The sequence below is a fragment of the Colossoma macropomum genome, unplaced genomic scaffold (assembly GCF_904425465.1).
Source record: "Colossoma macropomum unplaced genomic scaffold, Colossoma_macropomum, whole genome shotgun sequence".
In the NCBI taxonomy this organism is placed as follows: domain Eukaryota; kingdom Metazoa; phylum Chordata; class Actinopteri; order Characiformes; family Serrasalmidae; genus Colossoma; species Colossoma macropomum.
Genome location: NW_023494807.1, coordinates 5,146,777 through 5,166,911, shown reverse-complemented (window position 1 = coordinate 5,166,911; position 20,135 = coordinate 5,146,777). Strand labels below are relative to the sequence as shown.

The window sequence follows — 20,135 nt, the reverse complement described above, 5'->3', positions numbered from 1 at the left end:
GTTATTTATCTTTTTATTTGTTTACTTCTTTATACGTACTGGGCAAAAGGCAGAGAGGACCCAATGTCAGGAGAAAAGCAGAAAACGTATTTCATAGAGAAATACACCAACGCCTTTTAGAAACTAATTAGAATTTTTTCAGTATTTAGTGTGTCCTGCCTTTGCATTTACAGTTTCCATTCTTTTCAGTAGACATTTTTTCAGTTTTTCAAAGAAATCTGCCAATGTTCAGTCTTAGAAGTTGGTTGCATTTTAAACCTCTCACAATCTCACAGTCCAAGTGACCCCAAACACATTCAGTGATGTTGGGGTCTGTACTCTGGACCGGTTAGTGAAAGTGCTTTTTTCGGTCAGTTTCTGTATGTGTGTGTATATATACACACATACGCGTGTGTGTATATATATATATATATATATATATATGTGTGTTTTTGTGTGTGTTTGTGTGTGTGTGTGTGTGTGTGTGTATGTATGTATGTGTGTATGTATGTGTGTGTGTGTGTATATATATATATTATATATATATATATTGCTGCTGTCAAAAGAGAACCTTCTGAAGAAGAAGAAAAATCTCCAAAATGGTAACTTGACAGTAGAAGGGAAAAAACTACTTTACTTTTAATGTAAGTCAATGGAACCAGACCGTTTTAAGTCATTTCGGGCCGTTTATTTTGGTCCATTCTTCATGAAATTTATATACAATGTAAAGAGCAACAGGCATTTTTAAAATTGTCAAAAACTGAAAAGAGACACATGGTTTTCTTCCGATAGCATCGGTGTGTATCCGATAGCATATATGTGTGTGCGGGTGTGGGTGTGTTCATTTTTTTTTTTTGTTTATTTATAGAAAGCCACAAAGTTGGATGCTAGTTGGAAGCGATTTAGTATTGTTTAACAATTTAGGGGTGTTTGAGACCTTTTATTTATTTATTTATTTATTTTGGTATGTCAGTTGAGATCACATTCTGTTATGCATCATATAAATAACATTTTTCCATTAGAAGGTGAATGACTAGCCACTAGGGAGCGCTGTAGCACTTAGCAATGTCTTTGCATGCTGGCCTTAAGCTGTGGCCCCTGTGGAAAAAACTTGTGAAAACTAACAGCCAGATCAACTTGTACTTACTGCTTGAGACCACGTGTTGAGCTGTGTCATCAAAACACGCAGTGATCACAAATAGCCCCCCTCCACCCCACCCCACCCCACAGTGGCAGCACAGATTAGAAAGCAGGCGTGATTCAGCAGCCGAGGAGGATGTCCACATTTAGACACGACAGACACGAAGAGGGTTCCCTCACTGCCTTCTCTGACTCAGCGCTGAGAGGATGTGTCCCCAGCCAATGACATCACCTGCACGCAGATCATCCAGCTCATGGAGTGGATTCTGAATTAGTCGAATGATTGAGAATATTTATTTATTATTTATTTTTATTTTTTTTAAGAAGTTCGCTCTGTGGACTTTCTGTGTGGGCCTTAGTCACTGTCTGGGTTGTTTTAGGTCCTTTTTATTTATTTCTTTATGGAAGGAAAGTGAAGGTGAAGTTAGATTAGTCACAAAGCTATGGTCCTGCTGAGATTAACATCAATACAAGAGCTGTTTTTTTTTTTGCATTTTGTATCGTGCACCTCAGTGACTCATTTGAGGTGAAGGCAGCTCCACTTGTCTAGTGTAGAGGGCGTTGCTGTGTTGGATCACGAGCGCATGTGTTTGTGCGGCTTACATAAGAGCCTTTGAGATGCTTTGCATGCTGAAGTAAGTTGATGAGGACTAATAAAGTTTGCTGTTACTCATATATATATTTTTTTTCCTGTTGATGGCAGAGCCAGCATGAGCACAGATGAGGATGTCATTCCCACAGGAGATGCAGAGGCAGTCTGAGGTGAAAGAGAACCAACATGACTTGGAGTGAGTCATCCACGGTGATCAAGGAGCTTCTGAGCACTGCGTGTGAAGGAACAGGTAGAGAGAGAGGGAGAGCGTGAGAAGCGAAGGTAGAAGAAGAGAGCGTTGGAGTGAGAGAAGGAGAGAGAGAAAGACAGAGAGAGAGAGAGAGATCGAGGGATCCCGCCTACCCGCCTTTTCTAGCAGTACGTAGGCTCTGACTCAGAGGAAAGCAGCAGTGGGTGAGGACTATCCTGCCAAAACTCACACGCCACCTCCTTACTGCTTCTTACATCATCATCACACACCAGTTACACCTCACCATAACGTGAGTAAAACGCAGGATCTGGCTTATGGATGCAAATATCCAAAAGCTGGTAATGCAGTCATGTGCCTGGTTCTTTGAACAACTTTCAGAATCTATTTACCAGAGTCTTATTAAAGGCTTATTTTGGGATACAAATTAGGTCCAGATTGAAAAGGGGTTTTCAAAGGAGAATCTTCAATAAAGATGTGGTTTAATAACATGCAGTGAAAGGAAACAAGTATTCAGACACTTATTTAATAAACGTCCAGTGCATATATCCACTCCACATTCACACATGTAGTGACTTTTGACTGTGTGCTTATAAAGCTGAGCAAAAAGTATGTATTCATAAGCATAAACAGAGATAGGGACTATCTCTATATTAAAATAAATTTAGATTTTTATAGTAACATAGAAATAAATCAGGTTCTAGATGTTAATGCTACAAAAATGCACCCCCTGCAAATTGCACCTGGTGTCACTGCCGTTCCTAAAGTTATTAGGGACAACATTATTAAACAACACTTGAATGAAAAAAGGTATAGAGCCATAGCAAAAACCTTAACCATCTCTGTCTGGAAGTGGAAAGTTTATGCAGCCACAAACGTTCCTGGACAGGTGCACCATGCATTCCACAACGCTCTATCAGACTAATGATAAGGAAACTAAGGGAGAAGCCAGCAGTGACTCGATAAGAGTTGCAGGATGACCTAAAAGCAGCAGAACAACAATTACACACAGAACAATAAGAAATGAACGGCACTGCAGTCATCACTGTGTTTAAAATTTGCACACAAGCAATTAGACAAATCAGGACTCTTGGAACTCATAGAAAAAACATGGACAAGTGAAACAGAAACAGAACTCTGGCAATAATTCAGCTCGTCATGTTTGAAGAAAGAATGATTGGGCATATGAGAGAGCACCCACAGTGAAGCATGAAGGTGGGAGCATCATGATCTGGGGTTGCTTCACTGTAAGTGGTGCTGGGGTATTACAACGTACAAGGCAATGTGTATGGAACAATGTGCTAGGACATATAAGAGGAGAACTTAATCTCATTGGCCAAGAAACTGAACCTTGAGAAAAGGTGGACATTTCAACTAGGAATGTACATGAATACACAAATTCTCTGTTAACTGTTAAAGGTGCCAGTATTCGAATATTGTAATCACTGTACAGGTATTCGTTGTGTTTCATCACAGGAAGACTATAAGAGGTTTGCTCATATCTGCAAGTACAGGGAGATTCACTCGAAAGAGGCCCTGAATATCCTGTAATAACTCTCGCAAGGACGAAGCAATCTGAACGTAACAATGTCTTATGTGCTCCTCACTATATGGAGCAGTATATGGACTTCTCATCAGGATGGTGGTGTACAGTATTGAGCAGCGCGTCTTCATGGTGCGAACCTATTGGGTCACCACTTCGTTCAAGCGATGTCAGAGTAAATTTAGGAAGAAATATGGTGTTTGTGACGTACTCTCAAAGAGTTATTCAGAAGATGGTACGGAAACTGGAAACGATTCGATCACTGATCCCTTCTCATGGCGGAGGCCGTTTGAAAATGTAATCGATTACACATTCGCAAGGTATGTAGCATATTTTTTTGGTTCAGATTGCTTCATCCTAACGGGAGTTAAAACAATATTCGGGGCCTCTTTCGAGTGAATCTCCTTGTATGTTATGTTGCAATATGTTGAAATGCAAGTGAAATGCAAGGACATGTTGATAAAGATGTGACTGAGAAGGCAGAGATGTCACTCATCCAACACAAAAACCGACCAGTTCCCTCTGCTATATTTTAATAAAAATGTGTTGTTTTGTATGATGCTAAATTTTAGTGTAACACCAGTGCTGTCACCTAAAAAGGTAAGTTACAGCTCTGTATTAATTTGTAATAATAGCCAAAACCCATCTTTTTGTTTGCCATTGTTTCTTTTTTCCTTCTCTGCAGTTAACCGGATATCCATTTATGAACTTGGATGGATATTCAAGTATAAGAATTAGTCAGAAAGCACATTCCATCTTCAACAAGATGATTCCAAACTTATAGCCAAAATATCTCAAGACTAGTTTCTATAAAAGAAGGTGAAGGTGAAGGCCTAGCCAATCTCTTCATTTGAATCCTATTAAAATTTTTTCCATCAGTCCATCAGAGGAACTCTCAAAACCTTGGGGAATTGAAGATAGCTTGCCAAGAGGAATGGGCAAAAACTGAATCACTATGAAAAAGCTAATTACTTATCTATAATTGCCAACAATGGCTTTATAACAAAGTACTGATCTAATTAATTTGTGGTGTCTGAATGCTTTTTTTTCTGCTGTATATTTTTAAAAACGTCATTGTTTATGCTTACATACACACACGAATATATACTTTTGTTAGTATTTATAAGTTCATAGTTGAAATGCATTGTGAGAATTTAAAGTGGATGGATCCAATAAAAGTATATCAAATAACAAAAACAAATAAGAGTGTCTGAATACCTGTTTTCTCTCACTGCATAAGGTTCACACTAGGCCTGTGAGTACCTTGCTTGACTGCAGGTGTGCTTTTTTTCCCTTCAGAGGTCTAAATATAGCTCTAAGCAGCGATTCTCGGGGGCCAAGCACCTTGTGACAATATGTGGCTTTGAACACACTTAAGAATTTGAATGACTATATCACTTAAAATGTAGCCTTGCTCAAAGCATGCAAGCAAATTCCTGTTAAATTTAAACCATCCCAAAACAGTGGGGACTTCTAGCCATTGCAACATCTGCCTCCGCCTAATTATCAGCAAAACATTCCAAGACAATCTGTTGAGAATTTAAATCTTGTTAGGCACAAGACATATTGATGTTAATTTCAGCTTTGACCTAACAGAGATACCATGTGGAATGGTAGCCTGGTTTATCTGTGGATAGCAATATGTTTTTGAAATTTCTTGGTAACTGAGCAAGCTGTTGCAATATCTCTTTGTAGAGTACCTCCGCCAAATCTGATTCCCAGTGATTTACCTGTATTTGAGTGTAGCAATATAATGCCACAGATGCAGTGCTTTTAGTGTCTAGGTTGTTCTTGAGTGGCAAAGTGATACATTAACTGCTTATAAAACAAATTTGACCACTGTAACACAGGTACAACCTAAACTGTGCTCTGCTGTTATGCATGGTGTTAGTCCAGGAGCAATGCAGCTGCTTTTCTGTGAACAAGGAGGAGCAGGATGTTTCAACAATGGTTTAGACAAAAATCAAATCTACTAAATTTTCTCAAAATGTAGTTTATCAGCCAGAAATTGAATCTCCTTATTTACTTTTACACTGGAACTACATAGCTAATGCAGGTAACTAGGAATGTAAGCTTAAAGCCATCAGATTAGTGTGTCCAACCTTTACTTTTATTACAGCTTTAAGAGACTTGCTTTCTGTTTTCCAAAGAAACCTGCTAGGATATTTTTCCACACCTTCAAATTTTAGTCCTAGACGTTGCTGCATTTTCTTCTTCTCAAGCTCTGAGTAATCTCAAACACATTCAGTCCTGTTAAGGTCTGGATTCTGGGGGTGGTCAGTCCATTGTTTTGAGAACACCAGCAGCTTCTTTGTTTGATTTGCAGATTTTCTTCTTTTATGTCAATTTCCTCTTCTCAGTCACGGCTTTTTGACAGAAACACATGTTTCAGACCCACAGCTTGATTTTTTTTTTCCTGCTTTTTGTTCATTTTGATAGATAACAGTACATCATACTGTATGGATTACCCCTAGGCCCCTTAAATCATAAGTAAAACCGAATGTAGTGGATTTGCTAGGCCAAAAAAACTCTTCAGATACAAATCAAATAGGAACAGCAGTGATAACATGATGTGCAAAAAGAGAAAAAAAGTTTCTCTGAAATACATAACAGTGAAACACGTGAGCCATAGGACTGATAAGGACACTCTTACTCACACGCACTGTAGAGAGAGTGTGTCAGCTTTAGAGAGGAGCTACTGCAGTCAGTGGGATGTGTGATGGCACCTTATGGGCAGCTTTCAGAAATAGCATACTCACCACCACACATGCGCACGCAGACACACTCAGTCATACACACTGCCCAGGCAAACATGTGGCTGTGCTAAGAATAAGATTTTAAAGAGTTATATGTATGTATGATCTAGTACAGCGTCGTGTCCTTATCTACTTCCGAACAACATGTCCCAGAATAGATGTGACGATGCTGAAGCGGGGGCGAGGGGTTACCCATGTGCTCTGCCCACAACAGCAAGACACTCAGAGAGACCTTTGAACCAAGAGGCCTTTTTTAGGTTGTTTAGCAGCAGAGAAAAGTTAGCAAGGGAATAAAAGACATTTTTTTTTCCAGCAGGATTTGGTTATGTTAATATTTAAAGTCAATTTGAAACCATAATGCATTTTTCTTCTGTACAGTGATGGTTTTCGATGTAAAACACAGTATCATGGAGGATCTCTGGGCAAGTCGAGCATTATGCTTAGTAATAGTAAGGGTGGGGAGGGGGATGCACTTAAACATTATTGAAACTCAGACGTTTTTTTATGATGGACAGAGGTCGTTACATTTTGATGGAAGATTACAGAAAAACAAGTATTTTGGTTTTTTAATGATATTTGATTTGATAAATGCCTTCCGCCCGATGAAGCCTGGGATAGGCCCAACACACTTCGCAACCCAAAAGGATAAGCGGCTTAGAAGATGGATGAATGGATAAATCAGGCTTAATATGACCAGTGATATGAACTAACAAGGTAAAAAAAGGTCCATTTTGATTTCACTTGGCTTCAGTGTTACATCACATATTGTTTAAAATGATCCCCAGCAATAGTGCCATATTCACCTCAAGCCAGAGATGACATTCAACTTGCGATAACACTTTTAAGCTATGATAAGGCATGGTTTCCACATTTTACAATCTATGAAGTCTATTCCTACTATCAGATTTTACAGAATACTCCAGGCTTGCAACACTTGCTCAGCTTTGGGTCATTTACCTTTCTTGAAATTTGAGAATACTGCACAATCTAGAATTTTTATCCTCAAAATGCATCATATTACCCCAATCACTGAATGTGCTACACTGAGAATCATTTTAGACAAGGATTATGCTGTAAAACTTTAGGGAACTGGCATTGATATTTACTGGAAGGAGAGGAATCTAAAAAAGACTAAGTTTATCTTTGAATTTGATTAAAGACCATGTTTTTCGTAATTTATAGCCCCTAAAGCCCTAGGGAACCTAAGTCCATCTTTTCTTTCTGAGCAGTTTAATATTGATCTTGTGGCTACACAATATACACATGCAAAGAATGTCCTTTGAATTACTTTCCAAAGTTCATTAAACGGCTGTTTTTCCACCAACATTAACTGCTTTCAGTGTAAACTGGGGTAGTAATCTTGATTACAGCTTTCATGAGTAGTTTCCTCACCAATCACGAGGCTGATGAGGCTTGTCCCACTTTAACTGGACTGTGTTGTGCGGTTTTGGCCTTTCTGTCGGAGAAACTGACTGAGAAAAAGCTAATGACAAGCAAAAACTACCCTAGCAAACTTAACTGAGCTATCAAGGTACACTCTTAAAACAGATGCCTCTTCAAAGGTTCTTTAGTAAAGACAATGGTTCTATATAGAACCATGAACACTCAAAAAACCATTTGCATGCTTACAGGGTTTTTGCATCATGAAAGTTCTTCAGATTGATGGAGAGTGTGCTGCAAATGGTTCTATATAACACCAAAAAGGGTTCTTCTTTTGTTATGATGTCAAGCTTGTAATACTAGCAGAACCCTTTTTGGTGCTATATAGAACCATTTTAAAAAGGTTCCATGTAGGACCATCTACAGCACACTCTCCATTAAAGAACACTTTAATCATGCAAAAGTTGTGTGTTTGTGGTTCTGTATAGAACCATTTTCTTTACTAAAGAATCCTTAAAGAACCATCATTTTTATGAGTGTATATGGTTCTATAAAGCACCAAAAAGGCCTCTGCCATTGTTATGATGTCAAACTTGTATACAATAGAAGAACACTTCTTAGTTCTATATAGAACCAAGGGTGCGATCAGACAGCTAGATCGACAGACGAATGAATAAACCAGCCAACAAACATTCAGAAAGACGAACCGACAGACAGACAAATAAACAGACAACAGGAAGAGAGAGATGAGTGACGCTCTTAAAAAAGATGCTTCTTCAGCCGTTCTTTTTGTGGATGCACATCCAACAGTAAAGTGAATAAGAACTTTACATTCTTTAAGATGTTGCCACATAAAAGATGTTTAATCTTTTACTGAGCCATTAACACAGTGGAGTCTACAACACTCGCATATACACTTGCTTTTACTTACATAGTACCTGTTTTACTTTTTTTTCCCACTTGCGCTGTTATTTTTACTTCTTCTGCAGTGACGTAGCAGACTGGGAGTCTTGTACTGGGAGATGTCAGTCTCACATGCTCATTAGAATATTAGGCCATGCCCAGATAAAGCTGATCAGTGTTTTTAAGCCATGTTTTATTATGTTTCTATCTTCTTTTATTATATTTCTGTCCAACTTTGAATGATGTTGAATATAACAGTATAATGCAAACTTTTTTTTAATAGTTTACACTTGTCCCTGGAACTGTAGGCATAAGTGAGGCAACTTGGGTCTATACTTCTCCATACCTTGGAGCCTCAAACTCATTTAACAGAAGAAATGCATCTTGAACGCTCTTCAATCTATTAATTCAGCTTTATGACTCGCCTTTATTTATGCAGTAACATCAACATAACGACATTCTGCAGTGAAGCATTAATCTACATGACACTGCAGAATGCCGGTAGATGCTGACCAAGGCCCACACACTGCAGGTTTCAGGAGCTGAAACCTTCTAAAACCTTATAAAATTTGGAAGTTGATGTCTCCTGTTGTGAAATTTGTCACATTAGCAGTCATGCACGCACAGGTCGTGACCTAGCCGTTGTCCTCATAGCGCCTGGAATCCAAAATGTCTGGAGTCTCTGCACATCTGGAAAAGCATCACAATCTGGTTTGTTCGTTCTCCTCTAAAGAAAAGTGGCTAACACTCTCCTTGAACCCTGCTACATAGCATTGACATAACAGTGCTATAAACACATGAATTGTCATGAATTGTCCAGTACTAAAACAGTGTCATGTTAGTGTTTCTTGTAATTGTCATGACAGATGCCATGATGCTTGCCGTCATGACATCTTAAGTCTGTTATGTGATACCATGACATATTATGTTATATTACCGAGCAACATCTGTTACGAAAACTTATGCCAGCATATGACATGTTTATGGCATGATTATGTCAATGTTATGCAGTGGGTTCAGGTAAAGTGTGAACAATGGTTGCTTTACTTGTTTCATTTGTCTTGTATGTGACTTTCTCTGATGGACAGGAAAGAATGAATGCAGCATTTCACAGAGGATGTACACTGTTACCACAAGAGGGAGTAATGCAGTGCCTCCTATTGAGCGTGGAGCTGTGGTCGGCATGTGGTCTCAGGTATCATCTTCATGTTCTACTATGGAGGCATCATGTCTAATAGAAGTATCTGTGATAAATGATGGCTAACCATCTGGCTTTATCTATGTAGCGAGTTAATCAGCGCTGCTGCTTTACGTCTTTCTTCAGTCATCATAAGTAATGGGCTGGAAGTCCGGCTATTTTTAGCAAAGTCCAACAGGTGACATAACATATGTTTGCGTCACTCCTCGGAGCAGTCAGACTCTCAGTTTAATGATTAAATGTTAAATATGTAGCAAACTGGTGGTTTGAGCCATGTGGCCTATGATAACATCATGCTGAGTAGTTAATTCGGTGCAGAGAACACCCCCATTGGTAGAGGAAATGCCCAAGCTGTGCTTCTTTCTAGGAAGTGCGTGAGAGAAAGAAAGAGAGAGAGAGAGATAAAGAGAAGGAGAGACAGACAGAGCATGAATGAGTCTGTATGTGTTTGCACATGTGTATGTTGTGCACACAGCCATGTCAGTCCTTCACCTCCCCCTATCGCAGCGTCCCGACACATAGTTAAAACACCGTGCGGAACAGCAGCAGATGGATCGATGCCTGGAGAGAGAGAGAGAGAGAGAGAGAGAGAGAGAGAGAGAGAGAGAGAGAGAGATGTACCGATGGGAGGAAAGTGAGACAGAGAGAACGCACGCGTGAGTGTTAGGAACTCTTTGCCAGGGAAGGAAAAAAAACTGTTACACATATTACTGGGGGAGTTGCTGAGGAGAGAAAGAGAGAGAGAGAGAAGAAAAAAAGGAAAGTAGAAGTTAGTGACTCAGAAGTAGTGAGGAAGATAGTAATAAACTGAGAGGGAGGAAAGCAGGGGGAGGAAGGTATAATTACAGAGAGAGAGAAAGCGAGAGGGTACACACAGTGAAGACAGAGAGAGAGAGAGAGAGAGAGAGAAAGAGGGAGAGAGAAAGAGTCAGAGAACTGTCTAACCCTGCCCACTTTCCACAAAACCATTCAACTCCGGCACAGTGAGCTGCACTCTGTCAGCTTTCTCCACAGCTCCGCACCTCTGCTGTCCGAAGCTCGGCAGGACCACAACCGGAACCAGGACCGTCAGGACCGTCAGGACCACGGCCAGCGCCACAAGCAGGACCCAGGACCAGGACCCAGGACTAAAGCCAGAGCAGAACCAGCTCCAACACAGCCGGACCCGAACCTCCGGAGCAGAATCTATTCACTGTCCGGGACGCTCCTGTCCAGGACCGCCTGTCGACTGACCCCTTCTTCTTGTCGCCATGGCCGCTTCTCTCAGATAAGGATTATTTTAGCCTTCACGCCTCTTATTTCCCGCCTGCTCAGTTCTTGAACAGGCTGGACGGCCGCTTGTCCACTGCTGCTGCTGGCAGCCGAGCCGGCCGAGCAAGCTCCGGGACGTGTCAGTCGTGAGATTGTTCTCCTCTTTTTGTCCCGTGCCCAGGATGTCCTCCTCCTCCTCCTCCTCCTCCTCCTCCTCCCTCGCCCTGACACTGACCCTGCTGCTCCTGCTGTCCGGCTGCTTAACCAGCCGCTGCTCCCCAACGCCTGCGGGACCAGAGAGCCAGACCCAGCAGCAGCAGCAGCAGGAGCCTCAGCCTGGGTCCCAGGACACAGAACAGAGGGACAGCCCAGCTACCCCATGCCCGTCCTGTGCTCTTGCCCAGTTACAGCAAGACCCAGTGGCCTCAGAGCCCGGCATGGTGGAGGCGGTGAAGAGGCACATTCTCAACATGCTGCACCTGAGCGCGCGGCCCAACATTAGCCACCCGGTGCCCCGTGCCGCCCTGCTCAACGCCCTGCGCAAGCTGCACATGGGTCGCGTGGCCCGGGACGGCACGGTGGAGATTGAAGAGGAGGGAGAGGAGACCGGAGAGCATGAGGATGAGCAGCCCTCCGAAATCATCACCTTTGCAGAGCCAGGTGAGTCCCAGAGTGAATTTGGGTTTTGGTATGTTTGGCAACATACTGAGTTGATATTAATGATGGAAGATACTTACATGAAAAAAGATGCTTAGATTAGAAAAGCATATATTATATTAGTACAACTGTTGCTCGTACTGGCATAGCTTTTTCATTCAAAGTTAATTTAAAACAGTGATTCATTTTAGTGTTTTCCTTGCTTGAACATACACATTTCAATTCAGGAAGAGTTTGTTAATTAACCAGTTAGTTGGATCAGGTGTATTAGAGCAGGAGAAACATGAAATATGCAGAACAGGGTTCTCCAGGACCCATGCTGGGAACCACTGGTTTGAAATAACACAAAATTTAGAAAAGTAAATAACTACACTGAATACAGAAAAATACAGAAAAAGCTCTATTCTAAATTCATAATACTGAGATTTGTCCTGAATTTCTATTTTAGTGTTCATTCGATAAGATAAGCAGGGCTACAAAAAGGAATGTATGTATGCTGTTAGAAACAACTGAACTGAGACCACTGTTTCTGACAAGCTCCTAAAGTGCTCTGTGAATTGTCTGTATATTAAAAGGTCAGGGATGAGACTGTGAGAAACAAAGGGAGAGAGCTTGCTATGGGTCAGAATGCTACAAAAGCTAACACATGCTCTCCAGCTGTGGAACATTCAGCCAGGAAACTCTGTCTGAGTCTGTGCTCTGCTACCGATATGTGGCAAGAGAACTGTGCTCCTCTCAACAGTTCTTAAACCCAGTTCCTTTTGAGGGGGTGCACATGAATATGATCCCTATCTATGCTGCTTAGGTGTAAATTTGAGGGCAGGAGGTTTTGAGATGTGGGGTCAGATTTCCAGACAGAGATTAGTCCTGTTGTCGGATTAAAGAACTCAGCCGGCGGGGAAAAGGGCTGAAAATTGAACTCTAGGAATAGGCTTAACCTGTGCCCACCTGTAGAATCTAAACCGATTGTTAGCTTTCAGTTTTGGGTTGAGGTTACGCTAAAGCTTAGCAGGATTGGTTTAGGGTGAAGGAAAAGCGTATGCAAGTTAAACATCTACATATCATCAGCAGACCATCCAAATAAAGGGTTACCGAGAGTTCTACCTGCACTCCACCTGCTGTGGAGTTGCTGGGTTGCCGGTTCAAGGTGCTCTCCCATGTGTGACACACTGAGCGATACTCCTCTAATCACAGTGCAGCCTACAGACAGGAGGATGCCTTCGCTGCCCTCAGAATAGGGGGGACCGGTCATTAAAGAAAAGCATGCAGGCTTGCAGAATGCAGTGCAGCAGCCATTAATAGCCCTACTCTATCCCAGTGGGTTCGCCAGAGATAGTGTGGGATGGGAAGGTTCTGCGAAGGCATTCCATTTTTAATTGGTTCCTCATGACTTATTTATAACAATGTCATGGAGCCACAAATCAATATGACACTCCTACAAAAAAGGCCAACGCCATTTATCCTATCAGATCTGGCCCCATAGGAGGCGCAAATGAATGAGCTTGCGGCACAAAACTGACGGAAACTCATTTGTGGGGCAAACAGCCCTTTCAGTGGCAGAGGAGCGTTTCTAAAGATAACAAGCTGGGTCTATCTTTAGTGCCTTGTGGCCACTGGTGACACTGCTGATAGGCAGTCATGTATGTTTTCTATCTGCAGGACGACCACTGTTGGTGCTGCTGCAGCACCTCGTTTAGTTGCATCTTTGTGTGCACGAAAGAATGTGACCACGCATTCCCCCACTCCCGTTCGCTTACATAAACGTGCATAATGGCCCAAGGCTATAAATAGGCCCTTTTCAAAGGACCTGCGATTAAAAAAGGACCCCTTCATGTCTTGAGATCGGAGGGCATTAACGACGGCAGGGGGGCAGAGAGGGTGACTGGTTTGAATCCATACAAACACACAGGGTTGTTAGCTGGACATAATTACTCCATTCATCAAAATATGGGCCCCAGTAATTACTCCGTACTCAGCCGGGCCTGGGGAAGTGGTGTGGGGGGGGTTCTTTCAAAGTGTCCGCGCTCACTGAAACAAAAAGGGGTGAGTGGGTAGAAAGAGAGAAAAAAATGCAGAGAGATGAAGACAGAGAGAGAGACATGCATCCTTAGTTCTCCTAAACTAAGCAAAGGCATCATTAATGAGATTTTGACATTCCCTGAGTCAGGGCTGTTGTCTTTGTGGTGAGAGACAGTGGAGTGCCTTTATGTACAGCTGTTTGAGATGTTCTCCAGCACCCTGTGCGGCCTCTGGTCTCAAACCAGTCTATTCAAGCTGCCTGCTCATTCATGAAGAAGGGTGAGAGTGTTTCAGAGTGACCAGTAATAATAGATCGGCTTCGCAATGCTCCAGCCTGCATGTTCGCCCCGCACCTTTGAACCAGGGTTTGGGGAGATGGGACTGTCCATTGTAGAGAACTGCCTGACCCTGTGCAAGACAGGAGAGAGTTGGGATGATCAGGAATTGCAATTGTTCTCAGGTATTCCATGAGTTTACTTAGAGGACCATACCTGGCCATTTTGCAGGATCACTAGTTGATCTCAGAGGCATTATTCTCAAGCCAGAAATGGGTTAGACTCCTCAAAATGAAAGTATGTTAGATGTCACAGATTAAAAAGTATGACAAATTGGAACAGAAAAAGAAGTAGTAGTGCTACATTTACAAAATGCCAACAAAACTATAAATATCTGTGTAATAAATAAATAACTAATTATGCATTTTTGTAGTGAAACATTCAGTTGGTCAGTGTTCTTTAAGCACTGGCGACATCCACAATATGCTCAGAACAGACTATTTCTCATGAAAACAATAAATACTGTCCAACTGCCTGGCTCTAATCTTGTAATCTGGTGGATACACAGGTGACTAGCTGTTTGATAAAGACTGAGAAGTTATTTTTTGGTCTGAAAACAGTCTGAAAAATCTTGTTTAGACATACAGTGAGCGGTGCAGCATTGCGGCCGGATGGTGCGCTCATTCTCTACAAATAAACTGGGCACAGAAAGGCAGTTTGTAGTGATAAGCAGGCGCTGGCTACTGTCTGTTCGGTGGGAGTTGCAGGGGCATGTCCCTGAGTTTACGTGACGACAGGCACAGATGACCTCTGTCTGCCGCTGCTCCTGACACTGAAGGGTTACTAAAGAGTCTTCCTCAAAGCGGATGCATAGGGCACAGGTTAACGGGGGATACACACACAGACGGACACACACTGCAACTGCAAACTTAATGTTTGTGAGAACAAACAGAACAGCTCCGGTTAGATTAAGAAATAAAGTCCAACTTGCGGTCTTGAATGTCAAATCTTGTTCAAATAGGAACCAATGTCGATAAAACACAGAGCTGGCATTTCATCTGCAAATAGATAACGGTCCCTCTGCCATCACTTTAGCATGTGGTGTGTGTGTGTGTGTGTGTTTGTACCCATTGATAAAAGATTAGGCAATAACTTTATCTCTGCTCATGAGTGACTTGCAAGAATAGCAAAATACTGTTCTCTACGAGGGGTGTAAAAATGCACCGTGACATTGTGATACCACAGTGCCAGACTGTGACAATGTGCATCGTGGAGAATATAAACATTTTATTTATTATACCATCAAATGTAACTGCATTGTCTGAACACTAAAGTTTGCAAACCATCAGCACCCACTCTAGCACTGCTCCTGCCTACCAGCTCTAGTCCCAGAGGCAAGTTTTAATGCTTAAATACTAATTCTTGATGGATCAGGAGTAGGGGTGCCAACTTTGGCAAACTCTTTTGATCGATAGTTTATTAGTCTGTGATTAATTGTTAAGCAACAAACTTAAATCACGAATAGAACTGAGTTTTATCTGACCAAGGCTTTAGGCTTTATTGAATGAAAGAATGCTGCCTAATGTGACAGTCTACCAGTCATTTACTACATTATTAGCTACTACATTATTTACTACTAGCATTAGCCCAAGTTAAGGAACATATATGGCCTGACAAGGGCTAGCTTGAAGTTCATGTGTATAATTTATAAAGTTGGCTTTTAAACCTTTTTTTGTCATGGACTAACTACATAGGCTAACTGTTAGCTAGCAAACACATTTGCAGGCTATAGCTTACCTTGTGGCTACATATCCTAGTTGCAAAAGTGCCAGAAGCTACATTTAGTTTGCGTACACTTCAAAAATGTTTAATGAAAAACCCAACCATTCAAACAGCAACTGTTTATCAATAATTAAAAACGTTTTAACCAACGGCATTGGTCAACCATTTATGTATTTATGTAAAAGATGACTAGCTCCCTGATCAGAAGATTTAATGGTGATTCTTACTGCTGTATTTAGGGGAGGGCGATATGGCAGAAATACATCTCAATACTTAAAGATTAAGTGACCCTTATTATTCCCACAATTGGGAAATGTCACCTCCGCATTTAACCCATCCATGCAGTGAAACACCACATACACACTAGTGAATGCACACGCACACTAGGGGGCAGTAAGCACACTTGCCCAGAGCGAGCCCTATCCGCAGCACCCAGGGAGCAGTTCAGGGTTAGGTGCCTTGCTCAAGGGCACTTTAGTCATGTACTGTCGACTTCGGGGATCGAACCGGCAACCTTCCAGTCACAGAGCTGGTTCCTTAACCTCCAGCCCATGACTGCCCCAATCCATGATACATGGTACACAACAATGCACCAGTAGTGTTACTTTTTAAAACTGCCATCAATAACTCTGGGTATAGTGGTTACTATTCACATTTTTTACATACAAACATATTGCGCATCTCTACTTTTATTTGTGTATTGAGTTTGTCACAGATGTTTCTCCTAAAACTCCAGAAATAGCATTAGATGAAAAAGAGACATGAGCTCAGTAGAAATGATAATAGTTATAATAGTCACAGCAACAAAAAGACTCTTAGTACTGGTTGAGATTAGTTCAGCTGGAGATAAACATGGTTGTTATTATGCTGGCAAGTCTGAGCACAGTGTGTGACTTTATTGAAATCACGACCAAAAAAAAAAAACTCAAGAGGAGATATGGTGGGGTCTTTTGCTCAGCAGATCTTTTTTATATTTTGATTTCCCGTGGGGTGCCGTTAGTAAATACAACATGATTATAATCATCATTTTTCCACATTAGAATTTTATATGATGACAATATCAAACTGTGAACCCACGATCAAGAATCATATCTAATCATTACACCCCTACTCTCTAAAGTAGACAGTTAGCCACTGAGTTGCACTTCTGCATTTCTGGTGCAGACTGTCTGGTAGTTGCCACTCCACTGACCCTTCAGACGCTGCTGCTAACACTTCCTAAAGTAGAATCAAAAGGAGGTAGAAGTCTGCAGCTCCATCAGTCACAGAGAGTGTCATGGAAATTTAAAGCTGAGTGAAGTCAGTCCACCATCACTGTTGTGACACTCGATCTTTCACTAAGCTGTGTTTGACAGCATTATCCACTGTGGATGGAAGAAGTGGGCCACTCAGTCTTTGTTTAAACTTCAAAAACAATCCTTGATGTTTCATTTGAAGTGCCGTTGTGGAAGGCACAATGGACACTGCCCTTCAAAAGTCTGGGACTCCTAGCGTTTAAAATTTTCAAAAAGGTCTGCAATAACTTAATGTATTAAATATAAATCTTTTTATATCTTGACATTTGTTCTTTGCAGTTGAGAAAAGAAACGTGACAAATCATTACTTGGGCAAAACCTGCTCTTCATACCAAAGAAGGCACGTTGGAGAACATGAACCACAGTGTTGCAGGACTGTCGCCGAAGTGCACAAAATTTCAATTGAAGCCAAGATGTCTGCAAATGTTTGATGGCCAGTGTAGGTCAGTGAGCAAGCACAAAGTCTTGAATGCAATCGATGGCTTATCAGGCCAGATTTTCTGCAGGGAGTAGAGAAATCCGCTCGGACATTGTTCTAAGTGCCTGGACAACCTGTTGCAATTGAATAATGAATGAATGAGGCTTAGGAAATCCTCCTTCAGTTTCATAGAGCTCTTTTCTTCAGCGCTGTATCGGATGACAAGGTGAAAGAAAGTATCGCAGACTGCTGGTAAAAATCTCACCTGTGTTCCCATTATGAGGCATTTCACTGTCAGACCGACGTGTTAGGAAAGGGGTCTAAAAAAAAGGGCGGTTTTGTGAGTGGGCCGTGCTCACCGATATCAGATAACAGATCATGTATTTTATCCAGACATGTTGACTAAATAATTGAATTAGCAGCTATTCTTTGGGAGGTGGGGTCTGGCTGGCTGAGAGCGGCGCGAGAGAGCCAGTATCACAGATCAATAAATCATCAGTGGTAACTGAATCTGAGCGGGCTTAGAGCACACAGTCATGTGCGAGTTATTGGGAAGGCCCTTGTCATAACATGACAGGCTTTATGTACACAAATGGAGTGCCAGGATTTTAGCAGCAGGAAATGTTTTTATGGAGAAGGGCTAGGTGTTGACGAAGGACTGCAGATGGTGGAGAACGACTGTGAAAGCTCCTAACTCTGACTCTCACAGAGAGAGAGGGAGAGAGCGAGCGTTTGGTTTATGCTGGTTTACTAAGCCCCCTGGGGTCCTGATTCCATTCAGCTGTTTCTCATCCGTTTGGCCGCCCTCCAACACACACAACAAATACCACTTTGTTAGTACTATTTTACCATAAATCAATTGACTAAATCTCTAGTTTGGGAACAGATAATTGTTTTAAAGGGTGTCTATGGTAAGGTGTAGGTCCAGAGAATTTCATTGTGTGTTGACACAGACGTTCTCTCTTGCAACGGTACACGCTGGTTAGCCCTTAAATGCAGACCATAGGGTTGGTAGCGTCTCATGACCTCATTTACCCGCATCTACCACATGTACCAAGTTAAGCTAATATCAACTATATCAGTATACCAAAAAGCAACATTACTGCCTAGCTTCTGTAAATGTACCATGTAAACATATTGTTTACATGGTACATTTACCAGTAGCCGATGACCAGGGAATGCAGACAACTGGTCGTTATGATTTGATGATGTGACTATTTTCCAGCTTTATGAGGGGCCACCTGAACACACTGTGGTTCTGGTGGTGCTGGGTTGCTAACAACAAACAGTTAAAGAAACGATTAAAATGCAAGTCTCCAGGTGGCAAATTAATTATGAATCTCTCTCTTATGTCTTTTGCAGGAGATGCCCCTGACGTTGTGAAATTTGACATTTCCAAGGAAAATGGTGCGCTGTCCCTGGTGGAGCAGGCCAACGTATGGCTGTTTCTGAAGCTGGCCAAGGGCATTCGCGGCAAGGGCAAGGTGTCTTTGCAGCTTCTGCAGGCCAGACGCCCCGGTTCCGACCCGAGTCCGGATAACCAGGAGCAAGAACAGGTGGTGTCTGAGAAGACGGTGGACGCCCGCCGCAGTGGCTGGCACACTCTGCCCGTGGGACGCAGTGTCCAGGAGCTACTGGACAGGGGGGGCAACACTGAGCTCCGGCTAAGGGTGTCCTGCCCTCTGTGTGCTGGTGCCGGAGCCATTCCCATCATCTCCTCAGGGGACGGGAAAGAGAAAGAACAGTCGCACCGACCCTTCCTGATGGTGGCGCTCCGGCCAGCAGAGGACCACCCGCTCCACCGGCGCAACAAGCGCGGCCTGGAGTGTGACGGCAAGATCCGCACTTGCTGCAAGCGCCAGTTCTACGTCAACTTCAAGGACATCGGCTGGAGCGACTGGATCATTGCGCCTTCTGGTTATCACGCCAACTACTGCGAGGGCGAGTGCCCCAGCCATGTGTCCAGCATCACGGGCTCCGCCCTCTCTTTCCACTCCACCGTCATCAACCACTACCGCATGCGCGGCTACAGCCCTTTCACCAACATCAAGTCGTGCTGCGTGCCAACACGCCTTCGTGCCATGTCCATGCTCTACTACAACGAAGAGCAGAAGATCATCAAAAAGGACATTCAGAACATGATCGTAGAGGAGTGCGGCTGCTCATAAAAGTCGAGAGAAACCTCTAACAAACCTTCTTCTTGGTGGACTAGCAGTCTGTGTCAGCCCACGAACGTTTCTCGAAACTGTCGTTTGTCTTTTGACTCAGACGATTTATCTTGTGGTTATGTTTATGGACCCATCTATTTGGGACTCTTGGTTTGAGTGATCTCTCTGTGGCACTTTCATATAAATGTAAAAAAGAAGACTTAAAAACGTAATATATTTTTGTTATCTGAAGTGGGGGGGTGTGAGGGAATGGGTGCATGGTCAAGATAAAAATGTCATTCCATGTTCTCTGCGCTGCAATAAAGAGAAGCGTCTCGGAAGTATGAACCCGAGAAAAACGAACTATGCAACTTGTCAAGTGTTGTCATTGGATGTCATTCATTTTATTTTTATGATTTTCTTTTTATAAACCCATTCCCAACAAGAAAAGAGTTTTATTTCTTTTTTTGAGATACTTGAAAAAAAAAAGTTTGACCAGCTACTGGAGCCAAACTATTATTTTTATTATTATTATTTTGTTATTAATGTTATTATTATTATTAACTTACTATAAATTCTGAATGTTGATGAA

The 20,135-nt window shown here is 42.1% G+C and overlaps 1 protein-coding gene across 1 annotated transcript; it reads left to right on the top strand.

Moving 5' to 3' along the window:
• Window positions 1-10,305: 10,305 nt before the first annotated feature.
• inhbab (inhibin subunit beta Ab) lies at window positions 10,306-19,909 on the top strand. Its single transcript, XM_036556520.1, has 2 exons — window positions 10,306-11,610; window positions 18,759-19,909. The coding sequence occupies exons 1-2, from the start codon at window positions 11,133-11,135 to the stop codon at window positions 19,562-19,564; spliced, it is 1,284 nt and encodes a 427-aa protein (XP_036412413.1). The 5' UTR covers window positions 10,306-11,132; the 3' UTR covers window positions 19,565-19,909.
• Window positions 19,910-20,135: the final 226 nt, after the last annotated feature.

Coding starts and splice junctions, on each gene's coding strand:
- inhbab (XM_036556520.1), top strand. CDS start 11,133: ATGTCCTCCTCCTCCTCCTCCTCCTCCTCCTCCTCCCTCGCCCTGACA. Junction 11,611..18,758: donor CATCACCTTTGCAGAGCCAG/GTGAGTCCCAGA, acceptor TGTCTTTTGCAG/GAGATGCCCCTGACGTTGTG.